Below are 20,859 nucleotides of genomic sequence, written 5' to 3'. Positions count from 1 at the left end.
TATTCATGTTTTGTTTTTGTAATGAAATGTGCGTAATGTGTATTATATCTTTAGAATGTGTTGGAGAAATCCATCATATTTCACCAATCAAATGACAAATAATTTAGTTTTTTTCCATGTTTCTTGGTGAAGTGATTTGGCTCAGTCTCCTTCAGCACTTTGCAATGAGTCTATTCTGTAGAATGTATATATTTGTAAATCTGACTCTGATGACGTCAGTGCCTCACCAGCTATGAACCCTACGGCACGTCACTGATATCTATCTATCTATCTATCTATCTATCTATCTATCTATCTATCTATCTATCTATCTATCTATCTATCTATCTATCTATCTATCTATCTATCTATCTATCTATCTATCTATCTATCTATCTATCTATCTATCTATGTAACGTTTCTGGCACTGGAGCTGCTAATTGCAATCAGCACACCTGTGTTGCCTCCGCCCTATCTGCTTATAAGCTCTGCTCCTCGCAGTCTCCAGTGCCAGAATGTCTCGAGCCTCACGGTGAGAACTTCCAGCCATCTTTCTGAAGGGGTAGTTGTGGAGAAACTGGTTGTGATCCTCTGTGTCTGAGAGCTGCTTCAGCTCAGCGTCTTTCCTCTTCAGCTCAGTGATCTCCTGCTCCAGCTTCTCCTGAAGCTCTTTGACTCGACTCCCTTCAGTTTCCTGCTGGGATCTGATCTGCTGCTTTACATCAGAGCTTCTTTTCTGGATGAGAAGGATCAGCTGAGTGAAGATCTTCTCACTGTCCTCCACTGTTTTATCAGCAGAGTGCTTGATGGCCTCCAGCTCCTGTTGAAGCAGCTTCACATCTTTCTCTCTGTCCTAGATTCTCTGCTGGATGTTTTCTCGTCTCACCTCCAGCTCTCTCTGCCTCTCAGTCCTTTCTGCTGCAGCTGACACTGTGTCGTGTCCTTTATGTTCATCCACAGGGCAGAGATAACAGATACACTTGTGATCAGTACGACAGAACATCTTCATCACCTCATCATGACAAGAGCAGATGTTATCCTGGAGGTTCTTGGAGGGCTCCACCAGCTTGTGTTTCTTAAATGCAGCTGAATCATAATGAGGCTGAAGGTGTTTCTCACAGTAAGAGGCCAGACAGACTAAACAGGACTTGATGGCTTTCAGTTTTCTTCCAGAGCAGAAATTACAGGCCACATCTTCAGGTCCAGCATAGCAGAGATCAGCAGGAGCAGCTTGGAGTCCAGTCTTCTTCAGCTGCTCCACTAAAGCTGCTAACATGGTGCTTTTCTTCAGAACGCGCCTCGGTGTGAAGGTCTCCCTGCACTGAGGGCAGCTGTGGATTCCTTTGTGATCCTCTTCATCCCAGAAGTTTTTAATACACTTCATACAGTAGCTGTGTCCACAGGGAATAGTCACCGGATCCTTCAGTAGATCCAGACAGATCGAACAGGACAAGGTTTCTCGGTCCAGCTGGTTCTGCTCCATTTCTCCTCTTGGTCACAGTGACTGTGAGTTTCAAAAACCCAGCTCTTTCTAACCTTGTGTTTGTACTGAGGAATGTAGTCTGTCAACTTTTTCTCATTTACATATGTTGGTTATACCCGTCTTAAGCCCTCAGGACTCCATAAAGATGAAAATAAAACTGGAGTTGCTGTTTAGCTGCTCCAACAAAACAAGAAAACGTCTTTCAGAACAGGATGAAATACTACCGGCAGAATAAATCAATTCAATATTTCTGATTGTGCAGTTTGGTGTTTCATATTATACTCATCAACCAAAAACATTGTTCTTAGATCAATGGTTGTAAAGTGATTTCTTTCTGGAGTTCCAGGGCTCCATACAGTCTTTACAAATATTTATCTTAACTAGTTCCATAAGCAAATATTCACACAAAATGCTATAATTTATATACCAACAAAAAACATAAACAAACAAAAAAAAATCCCATATAGCTGTGACTATTCTTAATCAAGTTATGACTTATTTCCTGGTCTGGCTCTCAGAAATGTCTTATTAAATACAAAAACAAATGATCATAACAAATTAAATATTTTTTATTCCTGAGAGGTGAAGAACTTGAGATGATCGATGAGTTCAGATACCTTCTTGTTATTTTAGGCTCAATGATAGCATTTGAAACCACAGAGGTGTCATGCTGCAGCCTTGCTTGCTGCACCATGGACATTTCAGGGCACTATTTACCCTCCATACATCCCAGTCTCCTCTCCACCTCAGTAATCATCTACACCTGTCAGCCTTTAATCAAGCCAGAACTCATCTCACCTGTCATCCTCTCTATTTAAGCTGCCTGCATTCAGCCCTTCCTCGTCAGTTCGTTCTGTTTTCTCTTGTTGATTTTGCTCATTGCTGCTCACTTCATCTGGTTCTCGTCCAGCCTGAGTTCTCCGCCTGTCTGCTGTGATTCTGGTCCTGCTCTCACTCCAGTCGTGCAAGTATTCATCCAGTCGTGCTGCTGATCAAGCCTGGTTTCCAAGTCTCCTTTCTGTTGTGCCACTGGTCTAGCCTGGTTCCATGTCTCCGTTCTGCTGTGCTTCTGGTTATGCTGCCTACGTGCTCTGGTTTCATCCTGCTTGTCAGCTCCAGCCATTAACTGCTTGCTGATCCAGCCTTGTTCTGTCTCTCTGGTCTCCTGCTTCCACTACTCATCATTCAATAAAACTCACAAACTAAGCTCTGTGTGTGGTTCAGTTCGGGTTCAGTACACAAATCATGACAGAACGAACCGACCACAAGAACCCGACACCCACACAGAGCTTTGGTGCTGGAGCCAGCAACATGGATCCGGCTCCGCTCTCGGACAACAGCGCAGCGGGGCAGGTTTTATTGGAAACCACCCTGCACTTAATGGAGGAGTTCTGGGAGGTCATTCAGGCCGCCGCACTCAACCCACCTTGGAGATGGGTGAGTGCTCTGGCTCAAGTGCGGGGTCTGCTGGAGAGCAAGACTGAGCTCCTTCCGTTCCTCAAATCCTCGGGACTGTTCGAGGAGCTCAGCTGGAACGAGCAGGAAGCATTCGCTCAGCTATACGGCAGGCCGCCTCCTCCCAGACCTTCGTCCTTCACCAGGGCTGCTTCCAGCACAGATTCAACCTCAGCTGTGACTCTCGTCCCGCCCACGAGCCTGTCAACCTTGGCTGCCATCTCCACTGAAGCAGCTTTCCCCACTCCAGATTCTGCCGCGGCGCCTGTAGTTGATGCGGCTCTCGCTGTTGTCTCCGCTGATTCTGGTCCCACTTCCCCATCGCTAGCAGCAGCCACTCTCTCACCGCCCGGCTCCTCTCGACGCAGACGTCGGACTCGTCAGTGCCAGGACTCAACCACTGTTCAACCTGAGGCTCAGCTGGTAAGCACGGCTGCGATACCTCCGCTTGGAGCTGACGTCACCTCCATGTTCCTGGTGAGTCAATCTGACGGCGTCGCGGCTGCCCCAGCGAGCCAGAGTAGAAGCCATGCTGTTACCCGTCATCTCAGTCACCACCTCCACGACACCCAGCTGGCTCCTCGGGTGAAGCCTTCAGCCGCTGCTCGGAGGTCCTCGCCTCGTTCGGCCAAAGCGCCTCGGGTCCATGAGACCCAGTTGTGGGACTTCTTTTACGGGGATATGGATGACCTGATTCCCTATCGGCCCACACCAACGTCAGAGGCTGAGGTTTCTGTAACCCCATCACCGGCTTTATCTGAATACCCAGTTCCTGCTCAGCCCGCAGCCAAGGACCCAGTTCCTGCTCAGCCCGCAGCCAAGGACCCAGTTCCTGCTCAGCCCGCAGCCAAGGACCCAGTTCCTGCTCAGCCCGCAGCCAAGGACCCAGTTCCTGCTCAGCCCACAGCCAAGGACCCAGTTCCTGCTCAGCCCGCAGCCAAGATTTCGGTTCCCAGTCCAGTGTCCAACGTGGGTGATGAGCACGCCAGTCTGATGTCTGACACGGGTGATGAGCACGCCAGTCTGATGTCTGACACGGGTGATGAGCACGCCAGTCTGATGTCTGACACGGGTGATGAGCACGCCAGTCTGATGTCTGACACGGGTGATGAGCACGCCAGTCTGATGTCTGACACGGGTGATGAGCACGCCAGTCTCATGTCTGACACGGGTGATGAGCACGCCAGTCTGATGTCCGACACGGGTGATGAGCATGCCAGTCCGCCGCCTACCATCGTTGACGCAGGGACCCGGGAGGGTCCACAGCCTGTAAAAGATGCGGAGACCCAGGAGGGTCCGCCGTCGATGCGGAGACCCAGGAGGGTCTGCCGTCCACCGTCGACGCGGGGACCCAGGCGGGTCTGCCGTCCACCGTCGACGCGGGGACCCAGGCGAGTCCACCGCCTGCCAGAGACGCGGGGACCCAGGAGGGTCCACCGCCTGCCAGAGACGCGGGGACCCAGGAGGGTCCACCGCCTGCCAGAGATGCGGAGACCCAGGAGGGTCTGCTGTCTCATGAACTCTGTAGCCCGAGTCTTCCTGAAGCCTGCAGCCCGGGGCCTCCTGAAGCCTGCAGCCCGGGGCCTCCTGAAGCCTGCAGCCCGGGGCCTCCTGAAGCCTGCAGCCCGGGGCCTCCTGAAGCCTGCAGCCCGGGGCGTCCTGAAGCCTGCAGCCCGGGGCGTCCTGAAGCCTGCAGCCCGGGGCGTCCTGAAGCCTGCAGCCCGGGGCGTCCTGAAGATTGCAGCCCGGGGCCTCCTGAAGCCTGCAGCCCGGGGCCTCGTGAAGCCTGCAGCCCGGGGCCTCCTGAAGCCTGCAGCCCGGGGCCTCCTGAAGCCTGCAGCCCGGGGCCTCCTGAAGCCTGTAGCCCGGGGCTTCTTGTAGCCTGTAGCCCAGGGCCTCTTGTAGCCTGTACCCCGGAGGCGTTTCCCGAAGCCCATAGCTAGGCGTTTCTGAAGCCGGTAGCTCGGGTACTCCTGTAGCTTATAGCTCGGGTTCTCCTGAAGTTTGTAGCCTGATCCCATCCGAGTTTCTTAGTCTGATCCCGGGGCCGACCTCCGTAGCCTCTAGTCCCGCGGCCTCCGTAGCCTCTAGTCCCGCGGCCTCCGTAGCCTCTAGTCCCGCGGCCTCCGTAGCCTCTAGTCCCGCGGCCTCCGTAGCCTCTAGTCCCGCGACCTCTGTAGCCAGCAGCCATGCTCCGCCCTTAGTTTGTAGCTGTCTTTCCTCCAGGGTTCTCATCCACCGCTGGCCACACCAGATCGAGCTGCTTCATTCAGGTCGCTCTACGCAATGCCCCTGTCTAGCTCTGCCTCGTTGGGGTCGCCCACCGCGACGCCCCTGTCTAGCTTTGCCTCGTCGGGTTCGCCCTCCACGACGCCCGTTTCTAACTCGGCTGTTCCGCTGCCGGGGTCGCCCACCAAGGGCCTTTCCTGATTATTAAGTGTCTTCCTTTGTTCGCCCCGTTGTGGTAGATTTGTGTTTTTGTTTTTTTGTTAGAGAGTCTAGCCCACCGTCCTATGCCTCCCTCCGCCCACCCTGGGTGGGTCGTTTTTGTTTTTGTTTTGTTTGAGACTCTTTCCCACCGTCCAGTACCTCCCTCCGCCCACCCTGGATGGGTTGTTTTTTTTGTTGGACTTGGAGTTTTATTTTTGTGGTCTGTTCCTTTTGGCCGTCTGGAAGCCGGCTTTAAGGGGGGGTGATGTCATGCTGCAGCCTTGCTTGCTGCACCATGGACATTTCAGGGCACTATTCACCCTCCATACATCCCAGTCTCCTCTCCACCTCAGTAATCCTCTACACCTGTCAGCCTCTAATCAAGCCAGAACTCATCTCACCTGTCATCCTCTCTATTTAAGCTGCCTGCATTCAGTCCTTCCTCGTCGGTTCGTTCTGTTGGGTTCTGTTTTCTCTTGTTGATTTTGCTCATTGCTGCTCACTTCATCTGGTTCTCGTCCAGCCTGAGTTCTCCGCCTGTCTGCTGTGATTCTGGTCCTGCTCTCACTCCAGTCGTGCAAGTATTCATCCAGTCGTGCTGCTGATCAAGCCTGGTTTCCAAGTCTCCGTTCTGTCGTGCTGCTTGTCAAGTCTCCATCCAAGTCTCCGTTCTGTCGTGCTGCTGGTCAAGTCTCCATCCAAGTCTCCTTTCTGTAGTGCCACTGGTCTAGCCTGGTTCCAAGTCTCCGTTTAGCTGTGCTTCTGGTTATGCTGCCTACGTGCTCTGGTTTCATCTTGCTTGTCAGCTCCAGCCATTAACTGCTTGCTGATCCAGCCTGGTTCTGTCTCTCTGGTCTCCTGCTTCCACTACTCATCATTCAATAAAACTCACAAACTAAGCTCTGTGTGTGGTTCAGTTCGGGTTCAGTACACAAATCATGACAAGAGGAAATCTCAATTGCCATCAAATTTTGAGCCAACTTTGCTGTCAGTTAAGGACACCACTGTATGGAACAATACCTTATCAGCATTACGCTATTCTCAAATAAATATCACCTCCAAAACCCCTCCTAAAACTTGCTTAAAACCAAATAGAATGATAATCACTCCTAGACTGATGTGCTTTTTGAATTTGTACATACGTACGGACATTTGCCATTAACTGTTAGACTTCGAGATACTGTACTTAGACAAACTTTATTGCAAATAGTGCATACAAAACAAAATTTGTAATGAAACAATGTAATGAGATTTCAATTGAAATAAAATAAAATTACAATATAGAGTGCAGCAGTGATAAGAATGTAAAACAGTTTTTCAAAAAGTGTGCAGAAGAAAGTTCAACTATGTTTTTAGTGCAAAAATAATGGTGCAAAAAAAGGCAACTTTGTTTTTTCTGCACTTTGTTTGTTATATAAAGTGTTGGTATGCTGTGTTCATTTTGTATGTATGGATTTGTATTACATTGCAACAAGTGTTTAGCACTTTACAGTACATTAGATTGGATGTGTTTTTAATAGTACAAGTGAAACTATGCTACTGCATGCATGTGTGGGGTGTGCCCTTTTTCAGTTTGAGTGAATAGTGCGTTTGGATCTGTTTCAGATGGCGGGAGCGGCCCAATTATCTAAATTCTTTCTTTTTAATTTCCATCAAATTATAATGTGGTCTGGCTAGATCAAAGGTGTTATAGCCACGCCTCTTATATAATAAAACCCACTTAGCACCAGGCACTTTATACCATTATCTTATGGTACTGAAGGATTTAAATGTACACACTACATTCACCTTTGTTAATTGTTCCCCGCTCAGGGACAATGTATGAAATATTCGTTAACTCAAGCACATTTACATCTTTACTTGTTACTGATGCTCTTTAATGTATGACTGTTTCGAATAAAAAATAACATTTTCATTAAACTCTATTTCCCAAAGTTTTAAAGTGGTTATGATAATAATGTCAAGCTCATTAGCGATTTCTAAATCGCCCCAACTTTAAGTTGCACTCTTAGAAGAGATGTTTGCTGTGCTTTCAGCTGTAACTCTCCTCCTCTTCCCTTAGCTTATTTAACAAGGCCTCTCTTAACCGTCTTATCACAGATCGCACTTTGGTCCTGTTGGAGTTTAAAGTGCTTTATAAATAAAGTTGGTATGGTATGGCATAATAAACTCAAGTACAGCCACAAAAGTATAAAGCACATGTACATACGTATGTACAAATTCAAAAAGCATATCAGTCTAGCAGAGATTATCATGCTGTTTGGTTTTAAGTAACTTTTTAGGAGGGGTTTTGAAGGTGATATTTATTTGACACTAGCATAATGCTGATGGTATATTGGTTCATACAGTGGTGTCCTTAACTGACAGCAAAGTGGGTTAAAAATTTGATGGCAATTGAGAATTCCTCTGTGGTTTTTCTAATGATGTGGTTGAGCCTAAAATAACAAGAAGATATTTAAAGTCATTGATCATCTCAAGTTCTTCACCTCTCAGGAATAATAAAGCTGAAAAAATGATTATTTTTTTGTATTTCATAAGACATAATTTTGAGACTCAGTCTTGGAAACAAATCATAACTTCATTAAGAATAGTCACAGCTATGTGTGAATTTTTTTTTTAATTTTTATTTATTGTATTTTTTTCCGCTGATTCATAAATTACAGCATTTTGTGTGAACATTTGGATATGGAAATAGCTAAGATAAGTATTTTTAAAGACTGTCCAAGTATGGAGCCCTGGAACTCTGGAAAGAAATCACTTTACAACCATTGATCTAAGAACAATGTTTTTTGGTTGATCAGTATGATTTGAAATTGCACGATCAGAAATGTTGAATTGGATTTGTTCTGCCGGTATTATTTGATCCTGTTCTGAAAGAGGTTTTCTTGTTTTGTTGCAGCAGCTAAACAGCAACTCCAGTTTTGTTTTATCTCTTTGGAGTCCTGAGGGATAAAGATGGGTGTAACCAATACATGTAAATGTGGAAAAGTTGACAGACTACATTCCTCAGTACAAACACAAGGTTAGAAAGAGCTGGGTGTTTGAAACTCACAGTCACTGTGACCGAGAGGAGAAATGGAGCAGAACCAGCTGGACCGAGAAACCTTGTCCTGTTCGATCTGTCTGGATCTAATGAAGGATCCGGTGACTATTCCCTGTGGACACAGCTACTGTATGAAGTGTATTAAAAACTTCTGGGATGAAGAGGATCACAAAGGAATCCACAGCTGCCCTCAGTGCAGGGAGACCTTCATACCGAGACCCGTTCTGAAGAAAAACACCATGTTAGCAGCTTTAGTGGAGCAGCTGAAGAAGACTGGACTCCAAGCTGCTCCTGCTGATCTCTGCTATGCCGGACCTGAAGATGTGGCCTGTGATTTCAGCTCTGGAAGAAAACTGAAAGAACATAACGAACACAGAGGCCCCGACACAGTCTTAGCTGCAGCAGAAAGGACTGAGAGGCAGAGAGAGCTGGAAGTGATACGAAAAAACATCCAGCAGAGAATCCAGGACAGAGAGAAAGATGTGAAGCTGCTTCAACAGGAGCTGGAGGCCATCAAGCACTCTGCTGATAAAACAGTGGAGGACAGTGAGAAGATCTTCACTCAGCTGATCCGTCTCATCCAGAAAAGAAGCTCTGATGTGAAGCAGCAGATCAGATCCCAGCAGGAAACTGAAGGGAGTCGAGTCAAAGAGCTTCAGGAGAAGCTGGAGCAGGAGATCACTGAGCTGAAGAGGAAAGACGCTGAGCTGAAGCAGCTCTCAGACACAGATGATCACAACCAGTTTCTCCACAACTACCCCTCACTGTCAGCACTCAGTGAGTCTACACACTCATCAAGCATCAATATCTTACCTCCGTGCTTTGAGGATGTGACAGCAGCTGTGTCAGAGCTCAGAGATCAACTACAGGACATCCTGAGAGACGCATGGACAAACATCTCACTGAGACTCACTGAGGTGGATGTTTCACTGTCAGAACCAGAACCAAAGAGCAGAGCTGGATTCTTGAGATATTCATGTGAAATCACACTGGATCCAAACACAGTACACAGTGAGCTGTTACTATCAGAGGGGAACAGGAAGGTGACAAGGATGGATCAACCTCAGTCTTATTCTAGTATTCCAGACAGATTTACTAAGTGCCATCAAGTCCTGAGTAGAGAGAGTCTGACTGGACGTTGTTACTGGGAGGTGGAGAAGACAGGGAAAGCTTCTGTAGCAGTCGCATACAAGAACATTGGCAGAGGAGTGAACTGGAAAGTAAGTGGATTTGGACGTTCTGACAAAACTTGGGGATTAACATGTTCCCCTGACAGACATAATTTTATTCACAACAACATCTGGACCCCCATCTCAGGTCCTGTTTCCTCCAGAGTAGGAGTGTACCTGGATCACAGAGCAGGTATTCTGTCCTTCTACAGCATCTCTGAAACCATGACTCTCCTCTACAGAGTCCAGACCACCTTCACTCAACCGCTACATGCTGGACTTTGGTTGGCTTTAAATTCAAGTGCTAAGATTTGTAAACTCAAATAGACAAAAAAAAAAAAAAAAAAAAAAAAAAAACCCTGGATATTCACCTACGTAAAACTTGTGAATGATAGATAACATACTGTTTTAATTTAATAATATTCTGAAATAAAATAGTGAACTGAACAGTGATCATCTTTTTGTTTTAACAAGTAAGATGCCATGTTGCTTTACTGCCCCTTAAGGGAACTATGAGTTGTTACATGATGGAGTCCAGAAACTTTTTGTATTTAGAGGTTAATAAGATGAGCTCCTGACAACTGATACCGTTGACTTCTATGAAACTTCTTTGTTATTAGATATATAGATCGAAAGTAGTTGAAATGTGTGTTTTAATCACTTGAAATAAAAATGATTACATCTATAATTGTGTGTTTTCTTTCAATTTCATATGAAAGCTTCAATTTGTGGATTGAAATGTCCAGTTGCTCCTCACAATATTTGGGAAAATCCTGTAAGGATGATGTAATATATGTCAAAGAAAGAAAAGCTGATCACAAACAGAGTAAACCAGATTTATAAATATAAACAAATATTCATGTCCTCATCTCTGACTTTTATTGAGGCCCATAATGCTCAGATCAGCAGAGAATCTGATATACGCACCAAATACAGTGCTGCGTTTAAAGTTGTATGTCAGGAAATAAATACAGAGCAAAAACCTGGTGCTGGAAGGCTAAAGTTTAGGGATGAGCAGGAGCTAGTCAGTCTAGACAGCTGACAAACAGTAAGAGGCAGACAGTTCCAAAAGGGGAAGGCTTGAATGAAAAATTGAAAACAGTCCAGAATCAGAAGGCCAATGAGAAATCCAGCGAGGGCAGAGTGAGCAAAGGATCCAAAACATGCAGGGCAGGCGGTGCACACAAACACCGGACTGAAGCTCACACATGGCACACAAACAATGTGGGTGGAGCAGAGCAGATTGTGGAAAACTGCCAGACTCCACCCCCCCCTTACAAACAAACAAACAAAAAATGTATAGTGCGTTCTATTAATCCCTGGTAGTTGGAATACTTGACCTCCAGGTCGGAAAAAGAATTGGCCCCTAAAGTTGGTATTATGACTCATAAAGTCAGTGCCACATGATGGTACCTGACATCGGCATTCATGATAGCTGCTACTTGCAGCAACATCGAGCAAAACCTCATACTTTGACTGTTTGCAGCAGCTCTCTATTATTTATGTAACATTTAGTCAGTCGCACAGGTGCTGCCTTTCAGTGGGATATTTCACGGGATATTTCTGCTCTGTTTGTTTGCACAAAATACCGCCTAGAACAGTTATTTTCAATGTTATTGCTTTAAAAAGTGTGAGCGTCCATGTTTTTGCCTACCTCCTGAAAAGAGGGAAACTGGAACGCAAAAAGGAGAAGATTATGTAATCTGCAACTCGTGAGTTCCAACCTTTGAGGCAAAAGGAATGGATCATAAAACAGGCAGGTGCATGGCAGCGGACCAATGATGAAAGATTTAAAAATAATTACAGATTAAATAAATGAGCAAACAATGAAATGCACAGCAAAACAGTAAATCAATGTAAGCAGCAACTAAATTATACAACATTGATTCACTTTTGTAATATTTACCTGATTTATTTGTTATCCTTCAATGTTTCAACTGTATTTAATATTTATTTATTTTACATGTATTTATTTAGCAAGAATCAAGAATACAGGGAGAACTTCTGTTTATTGGTGGTTAGCATTAGACTGCATAGCTCAAATCTACATGCTACTGTCCTTGGTACTATATCAATTGCTGCTGCTACTGGCCATAGTCACCATTGCTACCTAGGTTATCAGAGAAGCTGAGCAGTGGTGGGGACAGTCACGCTAATCTGTGAACAGATAATTGCCGATCTAACTTTTTGTTATCATTCACATTAATTTCAGAAACTGTTAGTAACACTAGAATATCAGGGAGGCAATTAATGGTGGGTCTGTAACACTTGGTGGTGACTTGCATGCTGATTCACCTGGTTAATAACTTTGAATTTCGCAAACATCTTTTTGAAAAGTAATAATACAAGTCACCTAATGTGTTGTTGATATGCACGTAGGACATTTAGAAAAATATGGCAGCTACACAATGATGAATCTCAAAAGTAACAAAGTTATTTACATTCAGCTAGTCCAGCTCAAGGTATATTGTCCTTGTACTAAAATGTGCAAAACAAATAAACTTGTCTTGCCTTGCCTTATATTATATTCCTAGGAATTGTAAAAAAAACAAAACTAAAATAAAACATATGTATAAGCTTGGAAACGAAAGGGGACACAAGTTCTCAAATACATGTTTTTAGAAAGTAAATCTTCATTATACTAAACAATATAATAATTTTCTTGAGATTACAGATGGCTGCAATGCATTACAATGAAAATGCAACATGGGCACACACTGCTACTGACACAGTAGACCTGAGGTACTCCATAGTACAAACATAGGGACAACTTAGTGAGAGCCCTGAATATCAGATTTACCTCTAATATGTCATATTTTACAAAAACAAGTGCAACAGTTATGAGTAATTAAGACTAAGCATCTTATAACTTGTCCAGGCTAAACTGACAAGCTAATCGATCTGGTAAACAAATCTGTGGTGCAGGCTCAAGTGTGAGTCACCAGATTAGACAAGGACTCCTAGATAGGATGCTTTCCCATTTCAAGAGTGTGTTGAAAAAGTAGCTGTGAGTGAATCACTCTGTGCACAGTTTGAGAAGACAGACAAATAGGAAACTATGAGCAGCCACAGATCAAGAGTTTTCAAGAGCACCTAAGATGAGCAAAATACCAGAAGTTCATGAAGTTCTAACTTGCATATAAGGCATGGCAACAATAGAGTTATATTTTATGAAACTACAGTGCTAGTATGTTTAGAAAATGTTGATTAAAGGTATATAGCGATGTAATATGCCTATAGAAAAGACCAAAAACCGTTTAATCTTGATAAAATAAGTTTATATACACCAAGCCTCCATCTTGATAATGTTTTGATAGTCCTTTTTGAGTGAAAAAACTAATCTGCTCTCGGGGACGATTAACAGATCTAAACAGAAGTGGCGCAATCTAGCGACAGTGTTGCATAAGTATCATAATGCCACTTTGCTTGATAATGCTGGACCGAGCCTGACCCTCTGTAATGCCTCGCAATAAAGTGGCAACTCGGCGTAATTGAAGCCCAACCATTATTGATTAAATAAAACAATCTTTTTTTTATAGTGTCCTGTCTGGCAATGTGGCAATAAGAATTGTTGTGTTAATGCCAGAAAGGGCACAACAGATTTTACTTTCACAAGTGGAGCAGTATGGCTATCACCATAGTGCTCTGCTTGATTTATACTGTATATGTTATGTTATCAGAGAACAGACATGCCACAGGGCCAAGGACCCTGATATTATGTAATGGATATGTAAGGGGGATTAAACATTTCTGTAACAAGAAAAACACAGAGGTGTTGATTTATAACAATATGAACAGTGGCTTGGTGTCTGATTTAACAGACATCCTTCAGACAGACATTCCAAGGGTCTTGAAAGAATGTCCGACCTTGGAAAAACTCATAATACCAGCTGAAGCCCTGAAGGACGTCACCCGGATAAGAAAATCAGAAGTATTAAAAGAGGATTACATTCGTTTGTTGAACTTTGTTGATGGCCTGAATGTCAAGGTGTTTCTTTTTTTTTTCTCCCAGTGTCCTGTCTAGCAATGTGGCAATAGGAATTGATGTCTCAATGCCAGATAGAGCTCGACAGATTTTGCTTTTACAAGTGGAGCGAACAGCTTTCGCCATAGTGCACACTTGATTTATGCTTGTAAATAGCTTTATTGTGATTCCTGCAAGGAGAATTTCAAATTATATGGACATTACAATGGGAGAGTAAAGGAAGAACAAGAAGTGAAAGAGAAAGAAAGGGAAAAAAAAGAGTAGAGGTGAAAGAAAGAAGAGATAAAAGGGAGAGAATGATAAAACCTTCTCCTGTGATGATTATGGGCGGACCCAAAGACAACCCGAAACAGATCAGTGGCTCTTGAGTCGATTTTATTGAAAAAACGGGGAAGCGCAGGCTTTCGGGACGCGCTGCTCGTGCTTACGGGCCGGCAACTCCTAGAGGGATAGAGACGGGTTAGTGACCAGCGGAGGCAGTAGAGAGGATGAGCTAAAGGCTTGGTCACTAACCTGACAGGGAGTTGACTTCTTTAGGAGTCCTTGCTCCAGAGCGAGGCGGGGAGGCCAATACATCCAGCGACAAATCCAAGGGGAAATCCAAAGAAGGGTCCAGGTCCAGTTCCAAGGTCCAGTATCCACAAAACACAGACTGATTAAAGGGGCAGGCAGGTTCCAGTACTCACGGGCTAGCGGGGTCAGAAACACAGGAGGGCAATCCGGGGTCCAGAGGCTGACACAGCAGGGCTCAGGCGGGCAGACAGAATCCAGAAGAGGGCAAGGCTGGCTCAGAAACGAAGGCAAAGACAGGTTGGGCAACAGACAGGCAGGCAGGCAGTTCGATAATAATTGCTGGAAGTTCTCACCGGGTTGGCTCGAGACGTTCTGGCACTGGAGACTGACTTGTGAGGAGCTTATATGCAGGTGGAGACAGGTGGAACCAGTGGAGGTGATTGTAGGCAGGGTGGAGTCTGAACAGGTGTGCTAAATTGAGAGTCGAGTCAGTCCCAGTACCTGGGTCGTCACAGAGCCCCCCCCCTCAAGGGCGGATTCCAGACACCCTAGGTTGGCCTGGGTGGGCTCTGTGAAAATCACAAATGAGGGATTTGTCCAGGATGAACCGGGAGGGGACCCACTGACGCTCCTCTGGCCCATAGCCTTCCCAGTCAATTAGGTACTGGGTACCCCTGCCCCTCTTTCGAGACCTCAGGATGCACCTAACAGTGTAGGCTGGGGAGCCATCCACAAACCGGGTAGGTGGTGGGGATGTGGCGGCGGGAGCAAGGTTCGAGGTCTTGACAGGTTTAACTTGAGAGACATGGAATGTGGGGTGGACCTTCATCGATGGGGGCAAGTGGAGACAAACCGCCACCGGGTTCACCACATTGGAGATCGAGAACGGCCCAATAAACCGAGGTGCCAGTTTCTTGTTCTCAACCTTGAGCGGCAGGTTCCTTGTGGAGAGCCACACTCTATCTCCCACCCAGTAATTGGGTGCTGGGACTCGATGGCGATTGGCAGCCCGGGCCTGTTTCTGGGTGGAAGTGAGAATTCCTCTCCTAGCTTTTCTCCAGGCCCGCTGACACCTGAGGGCTGACAGACGGGCAGACGGAACCCTGGACTCCACCTGCTCAATGGAGAACACCGGTGGCTGGTAACCATAAACCACATAAAATGGGGACAGACCAGTGGAGCTGGAAGGAGTAGCATTGTTGGCATGCTCAACCCAGGGAAGGTTCTGGGACCACTTGGAAGGGTCGGATTGGCAAAAGAGACGGAGCTTAGTCTCGACCTCTTGGTTAACCCTCTCCGTCTGGCCATCTGTTTGGGGATGGAAACCACAGGACAGACTAACAGAAATGCCCAACATGGCACAAAACTCCCGCCAGTAGCGGGCCACAAACTGGGGGCCCCTGTCTGACACTATGTCAGTGGGCAGGCCATGTAGCCTGAAAACCTCTTTTGCTAAGATTATCCCCATCTCCTTGGTGGAGGGGAGCTTGGGTAAAGGTACTAGGTGGACCATCTTTGAGAACCGGTCTACGATACTGAGGATTACTGAGTTGCCCTCGGAAAGTGGTAGACCAGAGACAAAGTCCATAGAAAGGCAGGACCAGGGCCGGGAGGGGACAGGCAGCGGGTGAAGCAGACCAGAGGGAGGCCGCCTAGAAACCTTCGCCTGGTTGCAGAGGGAGCAGGCAGCAACATACTCCTTGACATCCTTGACCAAGGTGGGCCACCAAAACTGGGAACGGACCAGAAGGAGGGATTTACTGAAACCAGGGTGGCAGTAAAGGCGAGAAGCGTGGCAGAAATCCAGAACCTTCTGCCTGAGGGGGTCAGGGACAAAGAGTCTGTCTTTAGGGCAGGCTTCGGGGATGTGTGTGGTCTCCAGAGCAGCCCTGACCTCCTTTTCCAGACCAAGCCTGGTGATAGCGCACCTTACGGATTCAGGAAGGATATACTCCGATGGTTGGTCACGACTCTCCTCCTCTGCCTCGAACACTCTGGAGAGGGCATCTGGCTTAATGTTCTTAGATCCCGGTCTGTAGGAGAGGGAAAAGTTAAAGCGACCAAAGAACAGAGCCCACCTGGCTTGTCTAGGGTTTAGCCTCTTGGCGGTCTTGAGGTACTCCAGGTTCTTGTGGTCCGTCCAAACCAAGAAGGGGAGTTTGGCGCCCTCCAGCCAGTGTCTCCATTCCTCTAGCGCCAACTTCACTGCCAAGAGTTCCCGATTTCCCACGTCATAATTGCGCTCTGCAGTGGATAACTTTCTAGAGAAGAAAGCACATGGGTGAATGAAACCATCCAAGGCCTTCTGGCTGAGAACAGCCCCGACCCCTGAGCTAGAAGCATCCACCTCCACAATGAATTGTCTCTCCGGGTCAGGGGAAACCAGGACCGGGGCAGATGTAAACAGCTCCTTGAGAAGTTTAAAAGCGCTATCTGCCTCTTCATTCCTTGCAAACTTAACCTTGCTTGATGTAAGAGCATGGAGCGGGGCTGCAACCTGGCTGTAGTTACGGATGAACCGTCTATAGAAATTGGCAAACCCCAAAAACCTCTGGAGCTGCTTTCTGTCATTTGGAGCGGGCCATTCAGTGACTGCGCGGACTTTGGTCGGATCCATGGACACCTGACCGGGGGTTATAATGAAACCAAGGAAGGAAGTGGAGATTGTGTGAAACTCACACTTCTCTGCCTTGACATAGAGTTGGTTTTGTAACAGACGGAGCAGGATGGAGCGGACATGTTGCTTATGGAGGGTGAGGTTCTTAGAGTAGATGAGAATGTCATCTAGGTAGACAAACACATAACGTTCTATCATGTCTCTAAGGACCTCGTTGACTAAGTTTTGGAAGACAGCCGGAGCGTTGGTGAGACCAAAAGGCATTACCAAGTATTCATAATGACCAGTTGGGGTGTTAAAAGCGGTCTTCCACTCATCGCCCTCCCTTATTCAAACCAGATGGTAGGGATTTCTCAGATCCAGCTTGGTGAAAATCTTGGCCTCCTGGACCTGGTCAAACGCCGTGTTCATGAGGGGGATGGGGTAACGGTTCTTTACTGAAATGTCGTTTAGGCCCCTATAATCTATACATGGGCGGAGCGAGCCATCTTTCTTTCCCACAAAGAAGAAGCCTGCCCCTGCAGGTGAGGAAGAGGGGCGAATTATGCCTGCTCTTAAGGACTCATTAATGTAGTCCTGCATGGCTTGGGACTCAGGAGGGGACAATGAATAGAGACGACCTCTGGGTGGGGTGGTTCCAGACAGCAGGTCGATCGCACAGTCATACGGGCGATGAGGAGGGAGGCTCGTGGCCTTGGATTTATTAAAAACCTCCCTTAAGTCATGGTATTCAGACAGAACCTTGGACAAATCAGGATAATAATCGTCTGCCTTACCCTCAGATGAAGGGGGATGCTGGGCGGAGAACAGACACGATTCAGAGCAGGAAGGGGCCCATTACATCACCTCGACCCGTCGCCAATCACTCTGGGGGTTGTGTCTCCTGAGCCAAGTGGCGCCCAAAATCACTGGAACCTGTGGGGAGTCTATAATCATAAAAGTCAGCCTCTCTCTATGATTACCTCCCAATATTAGCTCCACTGGCTCAGAAACAAGGCGAGAAATATTTAATTCATGACCATCCAGGGCAAGAACACTACAGGTAGAAGAGCCATGGTGGAGTCGGATGTTCAGTCTTCTGGCCAGCCCTTCATCCATGAACTCTGTGTCCGCCCCTGAGTCGATGAACACGGAGAGTCTGTGGGATTCAGTAGAAGTGGTTAGAGTGGCAGGGAATAACCGGTCTGGGGAGACAGCGAGCTTGGTGTAGCTCAGTAGAGACCTCCCCCCTCCTACTGAGCTTGGTCTTTTAATGGGCAAGACCGAACGCGATGACCAGCTCCTCCACAATAGAGGCAGAGACCTTGTTGCTGCCTGCGCTGGTGCTAAGATTATCCCCATCTCCTTGGTGGAGGGGAGCTTGGGTAAAGGTACTAGGTGGACCATCTTTGAGAACCGGTCTACGATACTGAGGATTACTGAGTTGCCCTCGGAAAGTGGTAGACCAGAGACAAAGTCCATAGAGAGGCAGGACCAGGGCCGGGAGGGGACAGGCAGCGGGTGAAGCAGACCAGAGGGAGGCCGCCTAGAAACCTTCGCCTGGTTGCAGAGGGAGCAGGCAGCAACATATTCCTTGACATCCTTGACCAAGGTGGGCCACCAAAACTGGGAACGGACCAGAAGGAGGGATTTACTGAAACCAGGGTGGCAGTAAAGGCGAGAAGCGTGGCAGAAATCCAGAACCTTCTGCCTGAGGGGGTCAGGGACAAAGAGTCTGTCTTTAGGGCAGGCTTCGGGGATGTGTGTGGTCTCCAGAGCAGCCCTGACCTCCTTTTCCAGACCAAGCCTGGTGATAGCGCACCTTACGGATTCAGGAAGGATATACTCCGATGGTTGGTCACGACTCTCCTCCTCTGCCTGACCGAACGCGATGACCAGCTCCTCCACAATAGAGGCAGAGACCTTGTTGCTGCCTGCGCTGGTGCTCCTCCTTAGACAGACCAGCCTTTCCTAGCTGCATAGGTTCCGGGTCGGGCAACCTCTGAGAAACTGGAGGGAGCACGGAGGGAACCGCTGAAAAACGAGGACGGGGAGAGGAGGTTGAGCGGCGCTCTCTTCGCCGCTCCAGGAGGCGGAGATCCACCCGGGTAGCAAGTTCCTCAAGTTGTTTGAGGGATTTGGGATATTCCCGGGTGGCTAACTCATCCTTGATCCTATCATTTAAACCATGGATAAAAACATCCATGAGCGCATACTCATTCCATAAGCTCTCAGCAGCTAGCAAATGGAAATCAATAATGTAATCAGACACTGATCTCTCTCCCTGTCTCAGAGACAAGAGCCCCCTAGAGGATTCTCGGCAGGGCAGCAGGGGACTGAACACTCTTGTTAATTCTCTGGAGAAGACACAGTACGAGTGGCAAATTGAAGAGTCATTCTGCCACTCGGAAGCCCCCCAAAGTCTGGCCTTTCCCGTCAACAGAGAGATAACATACGCGACCTTAGAACGGTCGGTTGGGAAAGAGGATGGATGTAGCTCGAATTGTATCTCACACTGTGTGAGAAATGCCCGGCACTGTTCAGGATTGCCACTGAAGAGCTCAGGCGGAGTGAGACACGGCTCTGGCAGAGATGAGGTCACCGGACGTGACGCAGGGGCCGGAGGAGCTGTTTGCGGAAGTGGAGTCGGGGGAGTGGCTTGGCCGCGGAGGTGAGTAAGAATCTCTGAGACGCTGGCTTCTAACTGGGAAATGGACTTCTCTACTCCCGCGCGCCACTGACCATCGGGTGAAGGATCCATGTGGCCAGAACGTGCTGTGATGATTATGGGCGGACCCAAAGACAACCCGAAACAGGTCAGTGGCTCTTGAGCTGATTTTATTGAAAAAACGGGGAAGCGCAGGCTTTCGGGACGCGCTGCTCGTGCTTACGGGCCGGCAACTTCTGGAGGGATAGAGACGGGTTAGTGACCAGCGGAGGCAGTAGAGAGGATGAGCTAAAGGCTTGGTCACTAACCTGACAGGGAGTTGACTTCTTTAGGAGTCCTTGCTCCAGAGCGAGGCGGAAGCCGAGCGACAGGGAAATCCGGGGGCGTAGTCCAGGGGCAGTCAGAGTCCGATCACGGGGAGGCCAATACATCCAGCGACAAATCCAAGGGGAAATCCAAAGAAGGGTCCAGGTCCAGTTCCAAGGTCCAGTATCCACAAAACACAGACTGATTAAAGGGGCAGGCAGGTTCCAGTACTCACGGGCTAGCGGGGTCAGAAACACAGGAGGGCAATCCGGGGTCCAGAGGCTGACACAGCAGGGCTCAGGCGCGCAGACAGAATCCAGAAGAGGGCAAGGCTGGCTCAGAAACGAAGGCAAAGACAGGTCGGGCAACAGACAGGCAGGCAGTTCGATAATAATTGCTGGAAGTTCTCACCGGGTTGACTCGAGACGTTCTGGCACTGGAGACTGACTTGTGAGGAGCTTATATGCAGGTGGAGACAGTTGGAACCAGTGGAGGTGATTGTAGGCAGGGTGGAGTCTGAACAGGTGTGCTAAATTGAGAGTCGAGTCAGTCCCAGTACCTGGGTCGTCACATCTCCGTCTGCTCCGTCACCTGGAAAGAGAGATGCAAAAAGAACAGCACAACCAACAGACATAAAGCAACAGATACAATCGAATAACACCTAGATGCCATTGCTAAATCATATATATTATTATGTAAGCTGACATGTGTAATGTGATACTTGAAAAAAGAAAGTGAAAGAACATAAATAAATAAATAAATTATAAGAGTACCGTATATAAGTGAACACTTAATACCTGGGACCCAGCACCTGTGGGAGTTTGTGAAAGTGCACTAGTTTAGGTGAAAATGATCCAGAAGGAAATAGCTTGATAGTGGTTGTGGAGAACCAAAGGCCCGCCTTCCCCGAGCACAGAGGCAGGAGTCAGGGGACCCATAACCCCGGGCTCCCAAAGGGGTCCCCATAGCAGGTCGCCCAGGAGGGGCCGACACAGGATATCTGCAACCCCCCCCCCCCCGAGGAAGGAGCAGAGACGACCCCGAGGAAATCCCCCAGCCACCGCAATGCCGACGCCCTCACGAGCCGCGGGGACGAGCCCGTGGGCTCCGCCGGCAGCTAGCCCCGCTGAAGTGGTCCCGGCCATGGGCCCTGGGGGCCAGAGGCCCCAGGGGTGCCCCGCCCCCACGACGGGGGCCTCGGCCGCCCCCCGGGGGGCCAGGCCCCGCGAAGA

At 47.8% G+C, this 20,859-nt stretch overlaps 2 protein-coding genes across 2 annotated transcripts; one reads left to right on the top strand and one right to left on the bottom strand.

Moving 5' to 3' along the window:
- Positions 1-877: 877 nt before the first annotated feature.
- Positions 878-1,441, bottom strand: LOC118562268 (E3 ubiquitin/ISG15 ligase TRIM25-like; the record flags this gene model as incomplete). The annotated part of the gene is made up of 1 exon (XM_036134538.1): positions 878-1,441. A coding segment is annotated over one exon (564 nt), but the record flags the coding sequence as incomplete, so codon positions are not given.
- Positions 1,442-8,339: 6,898 nt separating this feature from the next.
- Positions 8,340-9,901, top strand: LOC105922104 (tripartite motif-containing protein 16-like protein). Its single transcript, XM_036134575.1, has one exon. The coding sequence runs from the start codon at positions 8,423-8,425 to the stop codon at positions 9,884-9,886; it is 1,464 nt and encodes a 487-aa protein (XP_035990468.1). The 5' UTR covers positions 8,340-8,422; the 3' UTR covers positions 9,887-9,901.
- The last annotated feature ends 10,958 nt before the right edge of the window (positions 9,902-20,859 follow it).

Source organism: Fundulus heteroclitus, unplaced genomic scaffold, assembly GCF_011125445.2.
Source record: "Fundulus heteroclitus isolate FHET01 unplaced genomic scaffold, MU-UCD_Fhet_4.1 scaffold_85, whole genome shotgun sequence".
In the NCBI taxonomy this organism is placed as follows: domain Eukaryota; kingdom Metazoa; phylum Chordata; class Actinopteri; order Cyprinodontiformes; family Fundulidae; genus Fundulus; species Fundulus heteroclitus.
The sequence above is the reverse complement of the archived record's forward strand: the minus strand, read 5'-3'. Positions and strand labels throughout refer to the sequence as shown.

Coding starts and splice junctions, on each gene's coding strand:
- LOC105922104 (XM_036134575.1), top strand. CDS start 8,423: ATGGAGCAGAACCAGCTGGACCGAGAAACCTTGTCCTGTTCGATCTGT.